We start from the raw sequence: 24,971 nt of genomic DNA, 5'->3' as shown, positions 1-24,971 counted from the left end.
TAGAATCACCTCTGTGAGTACTGAACTTACTGAGCCACACACTTAGATAGAATTTTATGGATTTTGTGGTTCATAAGCTATTTCAATTTAACTATTGTTTGTAAGTAATACTGTTTAAAGGTACAAGGATCAAACTAGATTTTGTTGTTGACCTAATCAGAGGTTGAAGGAGAATCACAGAGTGATTTCCTTGCTGCGTGAGCCAAAAACAAATGCCATCTAAAATGGTTTTGTGCCTGACAAGAAGTCAGTACTCTGCGCTGTACCCGCAGCTGCGAGACTGGCAGAAAGGGCACTACCTGGGACTGTGGGCTGCGGATCAGCAGCCCTGACGTCGCCCCTGGAGGCAGGACTGGGTGGCCTTGGGTTCTCCCAAAGGACCTGGGTTGTCAGTGCATCTCCAGTCGGGAGTGAGGCGGTGGGTCGTGTCAGCCAGGGATCCTGACAACGGCCCAGGCAGGAACCCACTGGGCACCAGAATGCTGCAGAGGAGGGCACAGGGCCAGTGCTCACAGGGCGGCCTCGGCCGAGGTGAGTGTCCCCAGTGCTGGTGGCAAGGCCAGGACAGGGCAGGCCCGTCTCCCTGGTTGAGGAGCCACCCTGTGACAGAGCCCTCCCTGAGCCGCAGGGGCCTCTTAACTGCTTCGATATTTTGAACTTGAACCAGAGAATACCAAGCCAGGATCTCTGGAGACCAAGGCTGGGCGTCCTGGTCACCAGAGGTAAAGGCAGCCCTGCTGCCCCAGGCAGATGTTGCTGGCCGGCAAATGCCCATTTCAACTGGATGCCAGCTCTACATAACCATGAGCCCTCACCAAGGCCATTCCTCTGGGAACTATTTCCACTGGACCCTGCTCCAGCCAAGGCCACTGCCCTGCCCTGCTCCCAGGTCGAGCGGAAAGTGATCCTGCAGGTGGGGGCCGGGCAGCCTTTCCGGATCACAGCAAAGACGGCAGACATCTGAACTCAGTCCAGGGAGCTTGAGGATCGTCCAACCCCCATGAAAACAGACAATTAAGTGGGTTTATGGCTATTACTATAAACCAACAAGATGCAACGTGATATAAGGCTTCTAAAATCCCAAAGCAGCCAAGCAATTTGTCAAATGCCGTGATACAGACCTTTGCAAGATCCATTTTCATTGCTTATTTAACTCTGGTGTGGTCAAATTTGGATTAGCAAAACCAGAAGCCTGACATAACTGTCCTTGTGAAAATCGACGACTGGACATCCTGAAATTAGATCAGGAATGGGGACCACGCGGTCCAATGCAGCAGACCCCCGCCCCGCTCAGTGGGTTCAAAAACATTACGTGGAAAATTCCAGGAAAAATGGTTTACATTTGAATAACTTTTATTACAGATTGTTGCGTTTCATTTCCATCCGTGGTTGGGGTCCTCTGCTGTACTGTGTTAATACGCTTTCCCAGAGGATGTATAGATAGGAGAAATGGGGTACAACCTGCAGCTTCAGGTACCCACTGAAGACCGTGGACTGTGTCCCCATGGAAGCAGGGGGACCACTGCACAGCCTTTTTAATCCCATTCAGTTAATTAAACAGCTTGCTCACTAGGCTAGAGGGAGCCACTTCAAACTCCAACCGTGTGGACTGGGTCCCTCTCTGTGTGCTCTGGTGTGGATGTGACTGCGTATGCCCCAGGGGCACAGTCCCTATGGGGGGGTGCTGAGCTGTGGGACCCTTCAGAGGCGAGGCTGACTGACGGTGGGCACCACCCCAGGGAGGGGTGAATGTAGTGCCCACTGGACCCTCAGCCAGCTCCCGCAGGGTTAGGGCTGTGAAGAGAGAAACTGGCCCCAGCTCTGCGTGGCTCCTGTGTCACCAAGTGACCCTTCTGCACACAGCTGGGCCCTTTATGTTATGCAACAGCCATGGGACACTTGCCAGGACACCACTGTCACATTCTTGAACCTCCAGACAAAGCTCAATAAGCCTCTTTTCTTTATAGTGCCCAGCCTCAGGTATTCTAACACAGCAAGCACCAGGCAAAGGAAGCTACAGGACCCACGTCACAGGGGGCCATTGTGCAGCTTTACTCCTAGAGGAAATGCACCAGAGTCAGACCTCCAAACCCCACAGCAATGTTCTGTGGACCAGACTATATGCTTAGGTTAAAATCCAGAATTAAAACAGGTACGGATGCTATGGAAAATATTAAGAATTTAAATGGTCATTTTCCATACGAACATGTTGCTAAAATTGTTAGTGGGAATGAGAATAGTAATGGAAATCGTAGCAATAAAAAGTCAACAAAACACTACAGAGATACCTAGGGTCAGGCATGTGACTGTGCTGTATATGGATTGTTGGTTTTGATTTTTTTTTGTACTAGGGATTAAACCCAGGGGTGCTGAACCACTGAGCCACACCCCCAGTTCTTTTCATGTTTTATTTAGAAAACAGGGTCTTACTGAATTGGTTAGGGCCTCACTAAGTTGCAGAGACTGGCCTCAAACTTGTGATTCTCCTGCCTCAGCCTCCCGAGTCACTAGGATTATAGGCGTGTGCCACCGTGCTCCACATGGGTTGGATTTTAACATTCCTCATCTCCTGGCTGTCAGATTTGCATCAATTCTCCTTGACCACGTTGACCACCACAAGTGAGTAGCTATCAACTGTGTCATCACCCAGGGAGGCCAGAACCCCCAGCCAGCGGGGAGGAGGGCAAAGGGCGAGCCCTGCGAACAGGCTCGAGCCGGCTCACCTGATGTCTGAGAGGTCACACTTGTTCCCCGCGATGGCCACCACGATGCGTTCTGGGCCATGTTCCTTCAGTTCTTTCACCCATTTCTTCAGCGTGTGGAATGAATCCTAGACCAGAGCACAAGGCAGTTGTTGAGCCAACCCGCCAATGTGACATTTGGCCAAGTACAAACACAATCTCCCCATAATTTAGAGGAGACCAACATTTTTAAGAAACTCTCATAGTCAACATTAGCTACATGATTCCTGCATAGTCTATGGCAGTTTCCTTTCTCCAAAATTAACACCTGGTGAGGTTCAGAAAATCACTGTAGTCGTTTTTCTATAAACAGCATAGATTTAACGCTCTCAGGGCTGGGAGGTGGCTCCCGTAGGACAGCCTGCCTGGATGTGAGGCCTCATGTTCCGCCCCAGCTCCGACAAACACAGCCGCGGCCTTGACTCTGGTGCAGGAGCCCGCTTGCCTGCACGGGCCTTCACCACCGTCCCCCAGGTCACAGGACAGGGGTCAGAACTCAGGACAGCACAGTGTCACTAGAGCAAGGGCCATGCACACTGAGTGGCACTTCAGGGGAAGAAGTCATGATCCAGTTGCTGGAAATCGGGGAAAATGCCGCCAAACTACTGCATCTACTTGCCCATGAGACCCTACAGCCCCGACTCAGGGACGACACATGCACCTGAATTCTGTGCACACTGCCCTCATCTGTGGGGGATGCGCCCCAAGACCCTCAGTGATGCTTGACAGCATGTAGTCCCAAGCCCCAGTGTTCACCCTGATTTTCCTCCACCTACATGTGCATGCTGACGTTTGATTTATAAAGTAACAACAGCATGGGATGACTATGGCCGTGCCCTGCAATGCAGTCATTGAAACTTAGGAAATGTCTTTCTGGAATTTTCCACTTCGTATTTTCTGATGGCAGTTGACCTTGGGTGACGGAAACTGGAGACAGGGTGACAACTGTACGCAAACACAGCACACGCACCTGCGTGCGCCTGTGCCCTTGGCATTTAAAGGAGCACGATCAAAACACTACCAGAAAATAAGTACGCAGACTTAATGAAACAGAGCTGAAAGATGGACTTTTACTTAAAATGCTGACACTCTGGAGGCAATGTCAGCAGACAAGATCTGGGGACAATATCTGCAAGTGGACGATCCAGTGTTTAGAAAGGGAGGTTCTCTGTGGTCTGATTTAGAGGTGAGTCTGATACGCTTCATCAGGTAGGGGTGACATACACTCAAGGAGGGTCCTTGCCCTTGACCACCCACTAGGAGGCCTCGTCCCAGGCTCCTGGCAAGACTCAACAGTGCCAGCTCTGCTGGGGTCCCCCGAGACAGGGATGTCACCACAAGGGCCCCTGGTCCTAAAGGAGGCGCTCTCACCTGTTTGGTGATGTCGTACACGATCACGGCAGCGGCCGACCCTCGGTAGTACATGGGCGCCAGAGAATGGAACTGCAAGGACGCAGACAGACGTTAGACCACCGACATCAACGTGTGCTTCCACTGTTGTCCCCGCAGGGTCTGCAAACTCCTCTTGGGGTTCTTCCAGGGATCCTGTTAACTTTCCTCCCCTCACCCCCCGACACTGGCTTGCGGTTTCCAGACCATGAAACCTCCTCAAGAGTGCAAAACCCAAAGCCCAATTTTACTTCCAATGACACCGTCCTGGGAACTGTCTTCTCTGCACTGCCCGTCACTGATCTAACGTGGCCACCCCGGGCAATCCCAGGAGATTACATAGCAGCAAGAAAATACGTGTCCCAAGGGAGGGAAAGAGCACGCTGGAGAGACAGCTGGACCTTGCAGAGCTGGTGGCCGGGGCAGCCTCAAGCAGTGTCCCTGCTTGCTGGCCCTGGCCCTGCCAGCTCCTCGGTCCAACAGATACCACCCCAAAACTCTCGAGAGGAGGCAACTGTCTGCCACGGGTCTTTCCAAGCCCACTGATGCCACCTAAGTGTGCCTGTTGCAATTGCTAGACTCCCACAGTGTACGCCTAGTGGCCTGAGATCCACGTGTCACACCCAACAAAATGCCCATGGTTTTCGAAACAGCCTCCACCTTAGGAAGAGAGTCGTACAAACTTCAGTTCTCAAAGCTCCCGGTGGAGCCAGGCAGCGGTGGCCTGAGGTGGACAGAGCTCCCTTCCACCCAGGCCTCCTCGAGCGGGCGGGGCGCAGGCCTCATGAATGATTGAAGAGAAAGTGGCAAAGGAGGCATTACTCATTCCTTCCTTCCTCCAAACGGAATCACTTTGAAATAAATCTGCTGGCTCAGCCACTTAGAGGGCTTTATTGCTGGGGACGTGGGGGTTTTAATGAGTTAGAAGTTCCCATCTCACTTCCAGAAGTCAATAATGCACTGACCAAGGGTAATGTTTGTGGGGGACAAAACGATGACTCACTCCTGGCACACACTTTCCACATACATAAAGCAGATGCGCCACCGTCAGCCTCCGAACGCCCCACGACGCCACGTGACTTCTGCAGGGTTAGGACTAGGACCCAGGGGACGCTGGCAGAAAGACTCGGCTAGAAATGAAGGTCAGGATCCCAGGAGGCTGACAAAGCTCTGTTTTAAAATCTCACTGAAAGGATGTTGGAGAATCAGCCCAATAGATGTCAGTTCAAAATCCCTTCTTCCCCAGTCACCAACGACACACCTGTGAGACCAGACTCCAGGGCTCAGGTCACTCTGTGGCCCATTTAATTGTTCAGAAGCAGCCCGGGAACTGTGAAAGGCTATACTTCAAAAGAGCGGGTGTCCACGTCCTCAGTGGCTCTTAACCACAGCTGTCCAGCATACGGAGGAAGGGGTCTGCCAGGGGTGTCCCTCTGTAAGAGGGCGGGTCAAGCACTCCAGCTCCCTGGACAGTGCTCACCAGGGGATATTTGTCAGCTCTGCATCACTGTCATGAAATGCCTGCCGTGACCAACTCAGGAAGACAACAGGCTTATTCCAGTGTGCATCTGGGCAGCATCAGTCCGTTGGGGGTCACCCCAAGGCTCTGGGCAGCACATCATGGCGAAGCTCTGCTCACCGTGAGCCAGGCAGCAACAGACAGGAAAAGTGGGGGACCAGGGCCTGTCTCCCCACCAAGGGCACGTCCCCAACAACCTGAAAGGCCTCCGGCAAAGCCCCACCTTCTCCCCAGAGCACCACCCTGGGGACCCAGCCTCCCACAGGGCCTTTGGGGCACTCCAGACCCACCCCCAGCAGGGCAGAGGGTGGATGGGCGTGGCCTCATAAGTGTCTACACACTGACTCAGGGCTGGGCCTCTCGAGGACACAGAGCCCTCCAAGGGCACCATGACTCACTCTCCTCGCCAACCTCAAGGCCTGGCCACCAGGAGTGGGAATTTGGTTCTGGTGGACCACAGCACGGGACACCAGAGAACCATCAAGCCCAGGTTCCAGAAGAACACTCGATGGCACGTGGGCGAGATGGCATCATTCAGTGACTCCCAGCGTCCCCTATGGGCATCGAGGCCTTCAGGCGCTTTTTGGGGAAAAGGTTTCTTGGCAAAATGGGCTTGAGAGACACGAGACATAGTGCTGCTGCCCCAGAGGTGCACGGGGAACCATGGGCACATAAGGGGCGGCCCAGCTTGCCGTGAAGGCACCTGTCCCTCTTGGTCTGGACTCTGAGTTCCCAGCACCTCCTATGCCTTGTTTCAGGTTGTCCACATCAACACCCAGGAACCTGTAGCGCTTAGAGCCACCTTAGAGCACGGCCTGACAGGAAGGGGGCTCTGAGTCTGGCCTGGCTCTGTCTTGGTTTTCAAATCTTGTCAAATGAAATGGGGTCAGCAATGACAGCCTGGTTCTTCCAGCTCTGTGACAGCGCTCATTGCACAGGGACCAGGGGCTCTGGGCGAAGCCAGCTGCCCAGCCTTGCTCTTCTGACTGCCGCACTTGCAACACACTCACTTTTTCCTGTCCCACACCCGCCTTCATGTGCGCACACACACACGCACACACACAGGGCTCAGCTGCATGGTGCACATGTGACTCAGTAGACCCCCTAACCCTCAGACCACCCTGTCCACTTGAGGCAAGAACCCTTCAGTGCAGGTTGGTGGCATCAGAAATCTCATGGCAGCATGCTCCTGTGGTCAGGAGTGTGCGGTGCTGGATGACCACTACATTTCCAAGGCGCAGCTTGTGCTGGGCTCTGCCTCCTGGAGAAGAAGGAGCTTAGCTGAGTGCGCCCAGGCTGGAATGCAAGAGGGGTTTCACAGCAGGATGTCCGGGGGGGGGGGCGGGCAGCACTGGTCTGTGACCATGACAGCATGGGGGTCTGCCTCGGGAGCCACTCAATCATAGGCCCACCCAGTCTCCAGACACTGTCCCCCAAGGCCTGTGTCCTGAAGCCACAGAGCTGGGGATTCAGAGAAGGAAGCAGGAGAGAAGATTCCTGACATTCCAGCGTCAGCAAAAGAATGGAAACACATCCCCAGGGTGTCTTCCTTCCCTCACAGCACCCTCTCTCACGAGGAAGCAGAGCGCCTTCCAGACAGGCCACTAAGGACCTAAGGACAGCGAGGGGAACCGCAGGAGACAGAGGCTGAGCTCCTGCAGCAGCTCCTGCTGGGGACCTCAGAGGGCAGCGCTCCTCGCTCTGCGCTCTGCTGTGTCTGAATTGCTCGAGAAAGTGTTCAGCACGATGCGTGACTCTGACTCTGACTCAGACAAGACAATGACAAGACTTCTCTTTCTTTCCTAATCACTGGGGTTAGAGCTTCTTACAGCAGGGGTCCCAGGTAGAGGTGAAGTACCAGGAAGAACTGGGTTAGGGTGACCTAGGAGCCCAGTTCTCCTTTCTGCAGGTGCAGGGTGAACCTTCTTAGCAGGAAACAGACTTCTCTCCATGAGTCAGGGCCTGGGGTGTGGATCAGTCTAAAAGGCCACCCATGAAACCACGCCCCCAGGGCAGTGAGCCTCAGCTATGAGCTGTCTGTGGGCAACAGGAATTTCCTAAAGTCCAGAGGGTGGCCCCACCTTCCTAGTTGTCATGTCACAGGCAGCCGCTGACCCAGGCATCTGCAAAAAAATGACCTGGTGTGGGCACCAGCATTGGAGGAAGGTGGTCACTGCCTCTCTTCCTGTCCTCCCCACTTGGCTGGCTCTGGGGTCTCACACCCTGTCCAAGGCAATGCCCTGCAGGGTGCAACAGCAGGCCAGCCTTAGCCAGGAGGCAGCAGGCACAGCGGGAGGAAAAGGCGGATCCGGGGCTCTCCTGGGCTCAGGCAGCCCATCTGCACAGCCCCAGAAAGTCCCCCAGTGACCCAATCACACAGATGCCATACAAGAGTGGGGTCTGGGTCCCCCAACAGCCTTAGACCTGCCCCGGAGGCCCTGTCCCTGCCACTGCCTCCTCTCCAAGCAAGGTGACCTTCCTTGAATGGGTGCTGGGCATCTGGACAGTGCAGTGGCCTCTGAGCTGACCACAGCGGCCAGAGGGATCCTGATTTGAGCAGCTGGATTGTGATATTTGTTTCCACAGAATGTATTTATCTTCAACTTCTTGTTGTGGAAGTTTCCAATAAACCCAAGACAAGAACAGTGTATAAAGAACTTCATGTTCTCGTCCCCACCTTCAAGGTCATCACCACCACAGCTGCTGGCTTCCTTGCTGCCCCTCCTCGGCTCCCACCTCACGGGCCACAGCCCCAGAAGGCTCTGAAGCAAATAAATACCTGGCGTCTTGTGGATCTCAACACCAGAGTCTGTTTTCCCCTCTGTAAGTCAGACTGTATCACTTCCTCCTTCCAAACCCTTCTGATTTACCCAGTGCAGATCGAGCTCCCCACGCTGGTGTCCAAGACGCGCTCCTGGGCTCCTCCTGCTCCTGGAACACACAGCCACCCAGGCCTGACCTGCCCCTGAACACCCCCAGGGCCACTCCCTCACAGTTCCCACCTAGGAGCACAGAGCCCTCCAATGGCCCACAGCAGGACTCCACAGATACCTAATGACTGAACTGTGTGCTGTGACTCAATGGCCCTGGGACAGCAAGCAGAGAAGACAGACTTAGGCTCAGCGTGGTCATGTGAGCTGTCGCCCCATAGCTCCTAAATGGCAAAACTGGACCTGAACACAGGTCTTTTGGCTCCAAGTTGCACTCTTCTCCCACTCCCGTGTTGCTTCTCTGAAAGGAAATGTTGCTTAAACTGATGAAACAGAGACATACTTAGTGCATCACTGAACACGTGGTATGTGCCAGCAGCCACCAGGCCCTGGGGACCCTGGAGTGTGGCAGGCAGAATAGTGGCCGCAAGGATGCCCCTCCCCAGTTCCCAGGGCCTGTGCTGTGTCCTGTTTGAGGCAAGAGGGAACTAAGTTTGCCAGTCCGCCGACCTTCAGGTGGGGAGATGACCTTGGATTATCTGGGTGGCCCCGTGTGATTAGAGGTCATCAGTGGAGGTAGTGAATCAGAGACCCGAAGGTGCTGCTCTGCTGGCTCTGGAGATGGACAGGGTGGCTCCAGCCAAGCCATGCAGGTGGTCTCCACAAGAGGCAAGGAAGGACGGGAGCTTCGACACAAATCTGCAGTCCCAGGGCCTCGGCCACTTAGCAATGAGAAACTGATGTGACTCCATTTTTGAGAAACCAGCCTCTACCTCAGAGCAAAGCCTGTCCAAGGGAGTGGGCATGACCCTTGTCCTTGGAAAAACCTACAGAGCCTTCCTACGCGCATACCCACCCTGCTGAGTTGTTTATCTACGAATAACAGGAGAGATCTGCGGTGCCAGGTGTCCTTGACTCACTCAGGCTAGGTGGGGACCCATAGCAATTCCCTAGCAGCCACCAATCAGCATGAAACAGGGAAAATACCTGGGATGCCAGATGACCCCCCAGTAGTTTATGGTGGTTAATAACATGTTGGGAAACCATGTAGTTCAGCACGCACACCCCTCGTGGCCTAAACCAATCAGTTCAAACGAATCCCCCTCTTGTACTAACCAATCACCTTACCCAACTTGTTCCCGACAGTGAATGTGCTAATCAATGTTAAGAGTTGTTGTTTGATTTTCCCGTGGTATGGAATGATTTGCTGTGTGATGTTGTGACACATGGAGTATCCCCAATAAAATCTCACTGAACTGGGACTCACTCCCTGGGACCGCTGTGTCAGGAACGGTTGTAAGTCCAGACTCGAGCTTGCAATAAAGACTCTTGTGTGCTTGCATCGGATTTGGCTCCTGGAGGTCTATTGGGGTCCCACAAATATGGCACTACAGCAAGACGGGGTCTCAAAGTGCAACAAAAAGGGCTGGGTTGAGGCTCAGTGGTAGAGCATCTTGGGTTCACTCCCCAGTACCTCAAAAAGAGAAAGTAAATAAATAAAAGGCAAGGGAGGCTCTTCCTCACGCCTTCAGGAAGGACCACAGAGCCCTGGGTCACTTTAGCTTCAGCCCAGTGATACCCATTTTGGAGTTCACACCTTCCAAGGGGGAAGACAGTGAGTCTAATGTGTGAAGCTCTGAGTTGTGGCCCTCACTGTGGCAGCAATGCAGGGCACCCAGCCATGGTGAGGAAGATTAAAAGGTCCCACGGAACAGCCTGGGGTTTGCAGTAGGCAAGGGGCGCCTCCACACAGCAGGCTGGGGGCAGGACCCTGGGGCAGCGTCAGCTGCTGGTGTCCAGCTGGGCCATCCTGCTGCAGGGCCAGTAGAGCGGGCAGCACAGAGCTCATTCTGGGCTCCTGAGAGCCCCACTCTTCAAGAGCTTCCCAAGGTCAATTTTTCCTCTGACTCTGGCCAACTGCCTATGAACAGTGAGCCACTTTCTGGAGGGTAGATTCCAGCACTCTGAACAAAGGCAGAAGGAGGGCCCAGGAGTTTCCTTTGATGTCTGGAGAGCGTGAACTTGGCCCAAGGCAGGTGCCCTCTGGGGCCTGCGCCTTCTCTGGGTGCCCCCAGACTCTGCCTTTCACCACAGCTGGGTGGAGAGCAGTCCTGGAGCTCTGAGGCAGTGCCCTTCAGCTGGTCTTTCCAAGGACGGTAGGCAGACAGGGGGACAAACAGAAGGGGAACAAGAAGTCTGGCCAAGAGCACAGGGCGCCCAAATCCCCAAGTGCTTCCAGGAAATCCTCGGCTCCTGGAGGAGGCAGAGATGGCCCTCTCTACCTGGTATGGAAGGTCAAAGGTGAGGGCTGGCGGGCAGTGGGCTGGTGCGTGCATAAGACCCTGGGTTCCATTCCCAACACCAAAATTTTTTTAAAAAGTCTACACTACACGGCTGGGGTGCAACTCCAGGGGCTTATCACGTGCTCATCTGTGCTCTTCCATGAGGCCCGGGACACCTCCTAGCTAAGAGGAGGGCACAGGAACTAGGTCAGAGGGCACCTCTGCTCAGGGAGCCGGGTCACATGCTCTCAAGCACGAAGCACCACTTAACAAGGCCCCCGTCCTGGTTTAGAATGTATTGCTGAAAAAATGAAACCAGTGAAAATAATCCTTTTAAAAATGCAACTTGTCAAATATCATAAATTTTAAGATGGTTTGCTAAATTTTAAATGATAACCTCACAAACTAATCTTGTTTATGGTTCTATATGAGTTTACTATGGGGAACACATTTAAACAGACAAAAGATTTAATTCTTTATTCAGACTTTTTCCTCTGAGATCATGTTCCATTTCCAATCTTCGAGTTATTTCTAAAGAGATGAAAGACAACTTGGCTTATCACTTAAAGTGTAAATGAGCACTTCTACGTCGGGGACTAGGTAACCCCAAAGTCTTCTATAGACTGAATACAATCCCTATCCAAATTCCAGTCGATTTTTTCTTTGTAAATTTATACACAGGCTGATATAAAAATTCATGTGGAAATGTAAGGGCCCAGAGTGGCCAAAACCACCTGGAGAAAGAACCAAGCTTCCCAAGCTCAAAGCTAAACACAAAGCCACAAATGACAGGCAGGACAAGGTGGTGCCGCCCGCCCAGACCACCAACACGAAGCTCAGAAACGGTCAGCTGGTTTCCAGCAAAGATGCCAGGACAACTAACTGAGCAAAGACAGTCTTCACAACAAATCATACTGGGACAATGGAGCAAAGAGGGGTCCTTTCCATACCAGAGACACAAAAATCAGAAAGAGCTGGCCTGTGACACTTTTGGAAGAGAAGGCAGGACTTGCCTTCAGACCCAGGACAGGCACAAGCAGCACTGGGGAGAGCGTGGAGACTGAGACTGCGCACCCGGGACACAGGGCAGGACGGTCCTTTGGAAAACCCCTGGGCCGTTCCTCCGACTGCCAACCCCAGAGCTCCCACAGGACCCGTCAGGTCAGCTCCCCTCCTGAACACGTATGCCTGGTCAGCTCCCCTCCTGGACATGTATGCCAGGGAGACCCAAAACACACCTGCACAAAACTGCATAGAACATTCCAGCGCCACTCCTCCAACAGCACAGAAGTGGAGACCACCCGGGTCCACTCCCACGGCAGATTCGTGTGTTACAGGTGATCAACCTTCACCGAAGCCAGCACCCCAAATGGTGCAGAATCTGAGACCTGAGCATGAACCTGACCCCACAGGTGGACAACTCCACACCTGACCTCACACAAGGCCAAACACAGGGGCACCAAAGAGACCACACAAATTACCTTCAGACCGTGTGAGCGGTGTGCACCTGACATCAGTGAGCTCTGTGTTAGACAGAGTCCCGTCTCCCAGGTACCTCACTACACGTATTCAAATATCCCAAGGTTTTAAAAACCAGATCGGGAACCTTCTGATGTCAGGTGCTCTGGGTGAGGGACGCTCAGCCCGATCCTTGTACAACGTCCCTATTCCTCCACCACCAGCGAGCAAGGAGCATTCTGCACAGCTGTGACGGAGTGGAGGGACTCATCACAGGCATGCAGATCCTGGTCCCACTTGCATGACCCGTCTAGACAGCAGCACAGGGCCTGGGGTGCAGCAGAGTGGGCTTCGCACGTGACCGGCTCTGTGTTCCACCCCAGCACCATAAAAAGGAAAAGGAACCCCCTACCCACAGGGCTGGGGCATTTGCAGGAAGGTGGGCGTGACTGCTGACGGGGTTTCCTCCTGGGAACTGGGGGGCTCCAAAGCTGACTGTGCAGTACTGGGTACCCCAGAACCCCTGACTGCACAGGCCAAGTGCGGGAAGTGAATGGCGTGTGCGTCACATCTCAGTGAAGACTATAAAAAAAGAAGAGGCGGGTAGTGCTCCACCTGATAGCGGACAGATGGACAGACCCGAGCGGAGCGAACAGAGGTTAAGGCAACATTCCATGCCCTGGCCCACCGCCCTGCCCCCACATGCTGTCTTCTCCAAGAAGTAATTCACCTGCAGCCCTGCCTGGCCTGAGTGGACAGGGCATGTCACATTCCTCAGCCAACTACCTGTTATCTGCAGGAGAAATGCAGGCCTGAAACAGTGTTGATAAGAGGAACCCAAGTCACGCTGAAGGGGGACTTTTGTGACCCCCTTCACGGACCAGATCCTAAAACTCAGGGAGATAAGGAAAATTCCTCCCAAGCAAAAAATTTGTTAAGAACAGATTCCAATTAGAACCTGACAGCATGGGTCAAAGTGACCTAGAGTTGTCATTGCAGTGGCGACTTCAAAGTCTGATGTCATCCTTCTGTCAGTCACACATCAAGAGGTGGACCTGGACAGGACTGTCTGGAAACCTCTCAGGGATCCCAATAAAACCAGAGTGCAGGAGGGGCACCCTGACCTTCTCTCTGAGAGGACCCACACTCTCCTTTCCCTTGTCCTGTCCCTTCAATAAACTCACGCCTGTTACTGTGAGTGACATGTCTGAAATTTTCTGAGTTGACCATAAGAATCGGGGTTCGAAGGAGGATGTTTGTGCTGCCTCAGTTTCCTGGAAGGCGCAGCCTGGGGCACGCAAACCAGCAGTCAACGCAGAAAAAATGTGGACGAGAGCACGTCTTGGATAACGAGATTCCCAACCGCTAACCCTCCAGGATGGATTATCCAGAAAAGATGAGGGAGGGCAGGGTCAGCTGCACCCAAGGCGAACCAGAGGAAGAGGACGGAAAGACCCAAGGCCAGAGCTCCCAGTGAGCCTCAACCAGGCCACGAGGGGTCCCGGGAAGTGGAGAGACCCAGAGCCACAGTACATCTGCTTCTTCTAGATGCCCTCCCAGGGCGCTGCCTCCTCCCAGCCCTGAGTGAACAGCAGGCCCCTGTCATGCACAGCCACGGGAGAAGTAGGGCCTGCAGCCCCTGAGCCCCCATGTTGTTTTTGCAAATTTTCGGTTAAGTGTGATTACTTCAAAATTAAAAGATTAAAACAAAAAAGACCTCACACACATGTAACCAAGGGCCAATTTTCAGGATTAATCATATTCTGTACCCTAAAGTCTCAGGTGTTTAAGAGTGCACTTGGAATTTCCAGTCACGCGGCTGTACTGGATAAAGGCAGCTTGCTCAGGCCCACAGGGCACCATTCAATTTGTTATCCCTTAGTCTTTCTTTCCTATCTATGTTCTAGCAAGTTTTTTTTTACATACTGAAAAAAGATAACAGTAGCAAATGACATAATGTCCTCTCCATACCCCAGTGGTGACTGGAGGCAGGTGGGTGTGGCTGGTGGAGGTGGGAATTGGGGGCCTGGCTGTGGGTATATATTTTGTATCTGGAGAGTGGAGTCTCTCTCTCTCTCTGCCTCCTGGTCACCGTGATGTCAGCTGCTTTCCTCCGCCATCCTCTCCCACCATGATGTTCCGCCTCACCCTGAGCCCTGAGAAGTGGAGCCTGCCTTTTATGGACCGAGACCTCCAAAACTGTGAGCCCCCGAATAAACCCACAGCATCAGAAATGCTGACTAAAACGTAAGTGAAGACATTATCCTCCAGCCTAATGGAAAACCCAGGAGGGACGTTCACAGGGCTGGATGGGGCTGAGATGTCACGGCCCCATCACAGATCCTGCCAATGGGCACTGGAGGGCGGGCTGGCAGATGCGTCCCTCTGTGTCCCAGGGACCACTCAGGTGTGGCTCCTGCACACAGGGTGGGGCACTGAGGCTCCTCCTGTGTCACCAAGCCATTCTTTCTTGTCCAGCTCCCTTTAAACATCCTTCTTTGTTAGAGCTTCCTATGTAGAGCGGGGGGGCGTGCTATTAAAAAGTCTCCCCACACGCATAAGGTAATAGCCCTCCAAAGCCCGCAGAGGCCACCACAAGGACCCAGAGGCACCCTCTCCTCTCCCTGCCCTCCTGGGAACCACCCTGAATGCGCAAATGTTGAAAATGTCCAGCTGCTAACTAGCTGGACTCAACAGCGGACTTTTAAAGACTCCTCCAGGAGGTGGCCACACCTCTCCTCCCACCCTGCAGGAAGGAGGCCAAACGCATGCTCCGCTGGATGAAGAGAAGACCATCTGGGCAGCGTGTGGAGGTCGCACTGCCTCTTATACAGAGGGAAGGAGGAGGATCCTTTGGCATTTACAGCGCTCAGAGGGAAAAATGATTTCTCCAGAATGCATAAGTCTGTGCCCAGCCAAAGAAGAACCAGGACTGGGCGGTGAGTGGGCCCTCTCCTCAACATGTGGCAGGCAGAGCTGGGGCCGCACCTCCACTCCTCAGCACTGGCCGGTCCCTAACTCCTGAGAGGCTCTGGTGGGGCTGGTCCCTCCAAGGGCCCAGAAAGCCGCCTTGACACAGTCACGCCATAAACCTGGACACTGTGGTTTGAAATTGTGAAATCAGGGAGGGATTTGTACAAAGAGAATAGAAGACGGTCAAGTCCGCCAAGTCCGCTGGCTCCAGTCATCGCGGAGGCGGGACGCCTGGCCACAGTATTTTTAGCTCAGAATTAGGCAAGGCCAATACTGGGGCAGTTAGAGCCAGCACAGGGCTGCCCAAACCCCTGAAGGCAAACATCCCTGAAGCTGCAAGACCCCACCAGGGAGCAGGGGACCGGCAGCCCCCGGGGAACCAGGCTGGCCTCCAAGGGCTGCACAGACCAGGTGACCACAAGCCTCCAGACATTGCTCACGCTGTCCACAAAACTGGACCCTGAAGGCGTTCACTTGGAATCGTCACCCCAATTAAATCCTGTTCCCAGAAGCACCAAGGAAGAATGTCCTGCCGTGGACCCCAGACTTAAAAAAAAACATCATTTTTAAGATTATGGATGCAGGCTGGGGTGCAGCTCAGTGGCAGGGCACCTGCTGAGCTCGCCCAAGGCCCTGAGTGTGCTCCCAGCACTGGAAAAGGAAAACGAGGCTTTGATATATTAATAGAGTCACAGATGTCTGCAGCCAAAAGGCAAAGTGAAGGAAAGCAGCAATTATGATCATGAGAAATATGATCAACTGAAAATTTCAACAAAATACCAAGTTTCATCAAAAGCTGTCAAGGCTTTGAATGGTGTATTAGAATAGATGTCACACATTGCTCAGAAATCTCTCCTTGGTGACACTATATATTCAAATGAGAACAGCACACTACAAAGAACCATGATTTCACTGATAAAAATCATCAACAGGGAGAGAAGCAGATGAAAAATGATCATCTAATGCCAATGTTGGAACTATCTGGGTGGTGGGAGTTTGGATAATCTTACTTTCAAACATATGGCTTTTGTGTGGTTTTTATATCAAAACAAAACTATAAGGCTCAGGTCCCATATGCTGGGACTCAGATTTTAGCTTTGCGCCTTATTAGCAGGGCAGCCGTGGGCAAGTTACTTAACCTCTCTGGGCCTCGATGACCTCACCTGTAAAGGGGGCAGATGCCCATACCTCCTGGTGCTTGTGTGAGTTCACACAAGGCTCACTCCAGTCTGTGGGGACACAGAAGTCACCAGCAGCCTCAGCCAGTAGCAGAAGCAGCAATACTGCCAATACTAAGCCAGCTGCTTCTAAAATCAGCTTAAAATGCTCTGGAAAAGCATTTATAAAAGCAACTATTTCAAGGCCAAAAGTAATAAGAGGGGGGAAAAAATCATTCTGCTTAAGTTTATACAACAATCCACAGAAACAAAACAAAAAAACTAGCAGGCTGGGTTGTGGCTCAGTGGTAGAGTGCTTGCCTAGTACGTGTGAGGTACTGGGTTGGATTCTCAGCACCACATACAAATAAATAAAATAAAAAGGCCCATCAACAACTAAAAACAAATATTTAAAATAAACAAATAAACAAAAAACTAGTAAGTCAACTACCAGAAACACACAGGCTATGTGAAGAAGTGAGATTCCTAAGTTGCCTCTTCCTTGAATATGGCATCTGCTTTAGAAGTCAGCACACCAGATACCCACAAAGTTAGAGGGGCCCTGGGCATTGGCAGAGCAGAGGGACCCCCGGTCAGTGATGAGTTAGAGGGGACCGGGAAGTGGCAGAGTTAAAAGAGGGAGGCAGGCTCTGGCTTCAGGTCTGCAAGTCTGTGCCCTCAATTTAGGAGCAAAAGGAGAAAACTGTCTAATGAGGTTAGGGTTTTAGGCCAGAAGACTCATCCTTTAAAAAACAAAAAAACTTCTTTCATATGCCTTAACCCACAAATTCGGAACGTTAGTTTTAAAAAGGGGTTAGTATAAAATGAAAATTATATAAACTAACATGATTAACAAAGAGCAGAAAATCAGGCATCCTCATGAACCCTGATCCTTTTTGGAGAGTGAAACAGTGAGCATGACTATGAAGCGAATTTACCAGATCACAGTCCGACCCCAGGGGCTCCGGAGAAGATGGGCAGGAAGTGCGTGGAGAGGGAGGGGACAAGTGACCTCGGATCAGACAAGATAAAGTGTGACCAACTTACCCAGGAGCTGTCGGCTCTGACAGAAGTCTCCATCAGGTGAAAGCTCAGGGGAGCCCAAGTCCTGGCCGGCTCTGCCTTGCGACTCCAGCCCCCCCTTTTGGCTTTGGTGACATGCACTACGGTTATTGCAAAGCCACCCTCTGCTGGTGTTAGTTCCATTTTGAAAATACTAAGGGCCTGTGTTTCTTAAACATGTGATCTTCTCCATACGTGTTTTCAGCAAATAAGGAGCATTAAGAACACGTAACAAGTCGGCCGCTCCTTCTGGGAGCTGAGCATCTGTTCTCCCACTTTCCAGTAAGACGACCCAGCTTTTCCCTGGAAACGAAGCCACCTGACTTCCAGCCACTGTGACAGCTTCCTTCCAGGGTCCTGTCATCACCTAGCCCTGCCAGGAGGGGGACCAAGTCCCTTGGAATGCTGAATGCAGGAGGGGAGGTGTGCCCGAGAACCCTCGGGAGGAGCCCCTTTCTCCTCCTGCTGAGGGGGTGAGCAGTGACCCCAGCCCAGTCCCTGGGAACTGCAGGTGCGGTGCAGGTGCTCTGGGCGGAGAGGCTCTCCTGCAGGGTGCCTAAAGTGGGCAACACAGGTCTGGAGCGTGGAAAGGAGCCAGAAGGGGCTGTCTAAAAATGATAGCAGCAGGGGCAGCAGGCGTCGTGACAGATGGCCCCTCTGAGCACCCTTGCCTCGCCCTGAGTGCCCGCTGGGAGCGCACACAGCGGAGGAGAAGCGTTCCCTCTGCCTGAGTCCCCTGGAGCCTGGCTTCTGTGATTGGCAGTAGAGAGCCTTGTCTGCCCGGGGACCCTCAGAAGCCCTCCCGGGTTCCCCAGAAAGCCACCTGGCGACACTCACCCGTTCCTGACCAGCAGTGTCCCAGATGAGGAACTTGTGAAGCTCATTTCCGCAAGGCACAGTTTTGGTCATGAAGGACGCCCTGGAGAGAGAGTGGACACCCCACGTTACTTGGGCCAGCGGTTCTTGTTAAGCCTCAGCAGGGCAAGAGCACCGGTGCTCGGAGAACCGGACAGCGGGTGCACAGGCCGGAGGAAGAGGTTCCGCACTGTGCAGGAGAGCAAGCACATTTCTGAACCACAACATGGATGCTCTCCCAGACTTTAAAGAGCAGCTCCAACTGCTCCAAGACAACAGCCAGCTCTCAGGGAGGGGTGTACACATGACCTTAGGGGCTCAGCACTGACTCTTGCAACAAGAGTAAAAAGGAAGCTTGTGTTTTGGTATTTTGGGGTTTTGACCGAACAGGGCACAAAAAGAAAGTTGTTCTGCATACTGGCCCCACTGATCCGCACCCAAGCCAGCTGCAGCCAGCCAGGCCCCAGGTAAGCCCCAGCCTGCCCGCACAGTGTAGGGGAAAGATGAGCAGTTGCAAAACTTATGTTTTCTCTGTTAAAAAAGGCGGGGGGTGGGGGGGTGGGGCGGGATTTTAAAGTCTCAGAAGATCATGAAACACTTGCTATTTTCTTCTTTGTGCATTTTCTCTTAAGGGTTTTCTTTGTACTTATGAAAGGGCAGAAATTCAATATTTAATAGTCTTGACTCCTGTGAGCAAAACATTCTCATTCAAAAAATACCAAGCATGGCTGGGGTTGTGGCTCAGTGGTAGAGTACTTGCCTGGCATGCGTGAGGCACTAGGTTCGATTCTCAGCACCACATACAAATAAATAAAATAAAAGTCCATCTAAAAAAAAAAAAATACCAAGCAGCCAGACACTATAGTGCACCCCCGTCACCCCAGCAACTCGGGAGGCTGAGGAAAGAGGATCACAAGTTGGAGGTTGGCCTTGGCAACTTAGCAAGACATTGTCTCAAAAAATAAAAAGGTGTGCGTGGGTAGTTCAGTGATAGAGCACCCCTAGATTCCGGTACTCCCCCAACCCCAAATAGCAAGCATCCCCAGTAGTGGGACAACCTGACATAAGAATCTTCCCAAAGTGAGGGAATGGCAAACACTCATCTACCTCCGGCCAAAAGTGTTTAATCTGGATTTAATCACACAGGAAACAATCACAAGTGGAGTGTGTGGACCTTGGCTGTGCCCTGGGTTAGGGAGAAACAGCTTTCAAAGCTATTTTAAGGGCAACTGGAGAGGGGCTGGAGCACAGCTCAGTCGGGGGAGCTGGCCTAGCATGCACCAGGCCCTGGGCTGCACTAGAACAAAAAATAGAACTAAGAGCAACTAGAGAAGTTGAGGTCTGAGCTAGATGGGAGGCATCACATTGCATCGGATCAGTTTTTGAGATATAATAATGGTGTCTTCCTTACATTCTGATTCTTGGGAGATGTGGACGGGGGTCTTCAGGGGTACAGAATCAGGGGTCTCTCCCTGACTACCCTCAGCCCTGCCTGGCCAGAGCCCTCTCAGGCTGATGGCTGCACTCCACCATCTGGCCGCCCGCCCTGACCCGCCTGGGCGGAGTGTGCACCTTAACTGGTCACCTCGCTGCTCTGGGCTGGGGGAGGCCGGTGGGGTGCTGCAAGGAAGGCACTGGGGCCGGGGACATGAACCGAGTGACGAGGCAGGACATAGCAATGAGCAAAGCAGGCAAAAGCAATACTGATCAAAACACTGGTGATGAGGAATAGTGCAGTGCGCAGCTCGAGCACCCGCCTAAGCATGCAGCATGGTCAGCTCTGGACGCTCGGCTCCAAGTCATCGACTCGAGGGAGGCCAGGAGCTCCAGAAACAGTGTGTGTCCCATGCTGGGAAGCCAGGCCACGGGGCCACTACTGCGCTGCCACAGGACGTGAGCCAAGCAGATGCTTAGGTTGAAGTTCAGAGGAAGAGAAGAGAATTCTAAATCACATGTGCAGATTCCAAAATAATCCCTAAAGCTGCAGCAAAAGTGAGGACCACCTTCCTGAAACACCACCTGGCAGTGCCCGCCCCATCCTCAACACAGACCCTGGGGCTAAGTTACTCCAGTGCTTTGAATCTAACCTAAAGAATAACACATAGATGGAGCAACAAAGGCTTGAACAATGAGGTCACTGAAAAATCAGTCAATGGCCTAAAATTCACAAAGTCATGATGAGTGGAAAAAAATACACTAACACACAGAGGGAGAGGCGGGAGGCCAAGGGAGCCCGGTCCAGGGAGCTGCTGGGAGGCAGGCGAGGGGTGGGGTCGGTTGTCCTTCATGGTTTTCCTCATTTTCAGTCACTGTACTTTCGTAATAGTGTTTCCATCATGTTCTTAAAGATAATGCGACATCATAAAAAGTGCTCAAGACATATGCAGCCTCCAGGTGTGGACGTCACCTCAGGGACGTGGGGCTGAGAAGGAGGATGGCAGGGTGGAGGCCAGCCCGGGCAACTCAGCAAGACCCTCTCAGAATAAGACAAAAAGGGCCGGGTGTCGCTCAGTGGCAGAGCGTTTGCCTATCACACTGGGGCCCTGGGCTCAATCCCAGCACCACCAAAAAAAGAAGAAAAAGAAAAAAAGAACTGCATATATACCGATTTCTATTTCTATGAATTTTGGGGGTTTTATGGTGAACAGGAATGTCTACAATCAGAAAAACTATTCTCTAATCTGTTCTGTGAAGGAAATGCACAGGCAGCCGCTAAAAAGAACCAGAAAGAGCTGTGTGGGCTGGGAAGGCGGGCTGCAGCCCCAGGTGTGGTGAGACACACCCTGACTTTTACAGTCTGTCTATCTGAAGACCTTTGGACCCAGAGAAAACACTCACCATGCATGCACTTGGGACACTAAATACTGGTTATATAAATTGAAGAGACAGGCATGGTGGCTCATGCCTGTAATCTCAGCTACTCGGGAGGCTGAGGTGGGAGGATGGCAAGTTTGAGGCCAGCCTCAGCATCTTGGCAAGACTCTGCTTCTAACTAAGAAACAAAATAAAAAGGGCTGGGGAAGTAGCTCAGTGGAAGAACACCCCAATACTGAAAACACACACACACACACACACACACACACACACACACACACACTATGGGATTAGAGAGCAAATAAAATCCTTTGATTTCACTTTTTATTTTATTTTATGTGCTTCTGTATAGTCTGGATGTTTTTATAACACGCATTACAATTTTAAAGACTGATATATAATTAGTAATTAATACTTCATCTTTAGAGCAGTTTTAGGTTTATAGGAAAATCAAGCAGAAATCAGAGTTTCCATATAATTTCTCTTGGGTTTTCTTTTCGTACCTGGGATTGAACCCGGGGTCGCTTAACTCCTGAGCCACGTCCCCAGACCATTTTATATTTTATTTAGAGACAGGGTCTTGATAAGTGGCTTAGGGCCTCTCTAAGTTGCTGAGGCTGGCTTAGAACTTGCACTCTTCCTGCCTCCGCCTCCCGAGCCTCTAGATTCCAGGTGTGCACTGCTGCACCCAGCCACATAATGTATGTTTTAAAACCCCAAATCAGCAAAACATATTTCCTAGATGAAACATCATCAACGGTGCCCATGGCAGAAGTGCCACTCACGCCCAGCAGCCCCCGCCCCGTGAACCTGTTGCTCGTCCCACCATGAGAGGCACACTCCCCGCCCTTGAACCTGGGCTGGCTCTGCACTGCTCTGACCAAGAGATGGTGAAAGGAGCCTGGGAAAGGAGCTTCTGCCAGCTTCCCTGCCTCGCTGGGGCAGAAACCGCATCAGATCTGCCCGGGGGCCGGGGGGACACGCTGTGGGCAGTGCCAGGTATAGCAGTGGTCGAAATAGAACTGCTGGGAACTGGCCGGGACCCTTTTGTCTGGAAATGTGGGCAGCGCGGTGTGCAGAACCGTGCTGCTGGAGTCCAGGAGAGGGCGCGCAGAACTAAAAACCACGGCAGGGACATCAGGCTGGATGTGGCAATCCACACTGCTGGGCGATGTTCACCACGGTCCTGCTGAGGCCCAGCTGAGCAGCCCCAAGGAGCAAGGAGAAAGGGGACCCACGGGCACTCACCCGATGGTGGGGCTGATGTTGTGGTCGAAGTGATCCTGCACGAACCGGCACACGATGCTCGACTTCCCGACACCGGTGTCCTAGGAGAAAAGGGAGGCTGCCGTGAGGACCCAGGGGTCAATGCCCACCTGACGCAGCCAGCCGAGCCGAGACCGGGGAGGGGCCAACTGCCTCCACCTCTTACCAGTGTTTCCTGATAGTGCAATTGTGTTGCTCTCACAGGAAGAAGAGAAATGGGGTGAAAACGAGTGTGAGGACCGTGTCTCACGTAGGTGCCACAGTCAGCCTCCAATGAGCATTTCACCGACAAGAATGGCTAGAAATGTGGGAATTTGGGGAGTGGTCTAAAGAAGATGTATGGCAACACAATGTGTTGGTAGAAACAACTAGTTTTGTTCAGAGTCTTGAAAGAAAGAAAGAAGACAGGAAGAGAGAGAGAAAGGGAGGGAGGGAGGCAGAAAGAAGAAAGGAAGAAAGAAAGAGAAAGACAGGCTCGTATCATCAGAGCGCCCGCCTCTCACATGTGAGGCACTGGGTTTGATCCTCAGCACCATAAAAATAATAAGTAAAGATACTGTGTCCATCTACTACTAAAAAAGTTTTTTAAAAAGAGAGGAAGGAAGAAAGGGATAAAATAAAAGCCACCATCTGCTTCCCCGGGAGTCACCCTGTAACACCTTGAATGCTGATTTCTACATGTCTGATGCTTTCTCTCTCAAATCTGATGTCTGGATTGTAGCCTCCAGTTGTACTTAATTCTAGAAAGGTCTCGACTCAGCTCTTTCTCTGCTAAATGATTCTTGAAAGCTGACTGGGACAGGTGTCCAGTTACACATGGCAAATTAAATACACAGTGTTCGTCTCTAGTCCCCTCCTGAACCACTGTAAGGCAGTCTAAGAAATCAGAGTCTGACTCACAAGGTCAGAGAGCTAGGACTAGGGACAGCCCCCAGACCAGTGACATCAACAAAACCCAGGAGGATGAGCGGCACTCGAGAAAGAAGCTGCCACTCAGGTGCCCGCAGGGAGGGAGGCTGGGTATGCAGGCCAGGTCATGCCAGGGAACAGCCTGCAATCCAGGAGGAAATGGGGGTCCCCCTGCAGGACCCTGGGGCTTGGGGACTTGGGCACAGCAAACACAGAGGCCACACACTATGCGCCTGATTATGTGAGCCCAGGAAGGTCTCCCTCCAGTGACACCATTTCCTAGACGAAATGAAATTTCCTAGATCAACGGTGCCCATGGCAGAAGTGCCACTCACGCCCAGCAGCTCCCCCCCCCCGAACCTTTTTGGTGTCTCCCTCCAGTGACACCAAAAAGCCCCACAAATTCTGATATTGGAGTTCCCCAACAAAAGACCCTGTGTGCACCATCCACAAGCCCCAGGATCGAGCTTTCAATTTGCATTTTAATGTTTTTAAAAGAAACACTAAGAAAACCCAGACGTTGATACCCACCAACAAAAGAGCAGGACACTATCTTGAAAGATCTGAGAATAAGAGCAACTTCTTAGAAATCAAAAGTTAAGACACTAGAAATTAAAAGGACGGCGAAGGAGTTAGGAGACAAAGTCAGGACAGTGCCCAGAAAGTGGAACAAGGTCAACAAAGCAGACGCCCTGGTTGGTAAGCACTGCTCTGCTGAGGCAGCGAGGCAGGGGATGTCAGGTTCAGACTGGCAGAGAGCTGGGTGGCAGCTCTTATCTCAAAGGATCGTGAGACCTTTCCCGAGCTATAAGCCACAAGGGCAAAGATGGCCACCCGGTTCTCTTATATTGAAGGTGGAAGGGTCAAAGTCAGAAGATTGAGGAGGCAATGCTGCCACTTCAGAGAAAGGTGTTTTTCTTCAGACACTGATATGTGAAATGCCAGCAGCAACCTGAATCTTCTGTGTTCCCTCCCACTCCTGTGTTTGGGGGACCATTCCAGCAAGCCCGGAGCAAGGGGGACCTGGGCTGGTGCCCTCATCAGACAATCCTGTCAGAGGGCTGTCCCCGTGAGGGGGCTGCCTGCTGGGAGTCCCCCCAGCACAGAGCCAGGCTCTCCCTCTGTAGCGTGGGGATCCGTGCGCAGGGCTCAGGGGTGGACAGCAGCAGCTCGCGGATCCCACCCGATGCCTTCATAGGAATCCGGCTTCTGTTCCCTCCCCAGCCTTCAGACACAGCTCAGTTCTTTCCATCTCCATGGCTTTTAAGCCCCGCTGTGGATAAGTGTGTCCTCGCCCCCCTGCGTCCACCCCTGAGAAATGGATAAGGTGGTGCCGCCTGCTGCCCTGAGGATCAGGAAACGCCCCTGGACCAGCTTTTTCCAGGAAGCCAACTGCTTCCTACAGACGGCCATGGGTGGGGTGGGGTGGGGGGAGTGGCCCTGCTGAGCTGACCACGCTCCACCACAGTTCAGGGATTCTCAGGGTGCCTCCGTCCGTCCATCATCATTCGTTCACCCCTATTCTTGCCCACCTGCTGCACATCCACAGCGGGCTACATGCCACAGTGGAAGGTCAGGGCCCCTTCCCTGGAGGGTCTCAGAACAGTGCTGGGTGC

General features: G+C 52.5%; 1 protein-coding gene across 2 annotated transcripts in view; it reads right to left on the bottom strand.

Moving 5' to 3' along the window:
• Rab31 (RAB31, member RAS oncogene family) overlaps positions 1-24,971 on the bottom strand; it is a 91,545-nt gene that overhangs the window by 22,237 nt on the left and 44,337 nt on the right. For both annotated transcript variants that reach the window (XM_076836652.1, XM_076836653.1), the window contains exons 2-5: positions 22,429-22,508; positions 18,349-18,430; positions 4,113-4,184; positions 2,724-2,830 (exon numbers count right to left, since the gene is read on the bottom strand). In XM_076836652.1, coding sequence (XP_076692767.1) covers positions 2,724-2,830; positions 4,113-4,184; positions 18,349-18,430; positions 22,429-22,508 — 341 coding nt within the window. The remainder of the gene's footprint in view (positions 1-2,723; positions 2,831-4,112; positions 4,185-18,348; positions 18,431-22,428; positions 22,509-24,971) is intronic.

This window comes from Callospermophilus lateralis, chromosome 17, assembly GCF_048772815.1.
Source record: "Callospermophilus lateralis isolate mCalLat2 chromosome 17, mCalLat2.hap1, whole genome shotgun sequence".
In the NCBI taxonomy this organism is placed as follows: Eukaryota; Metazoa; Chordata; class Mammalia; order Rodentia; family Sciuridae; genus Callospermophilus; species Callospermophilus lateralis.
The sequence above is the reverse complement of the archived record's forward strand: the minus strand, read 5'-3'. Positions and strand labels throughout refer to the sequence as shown.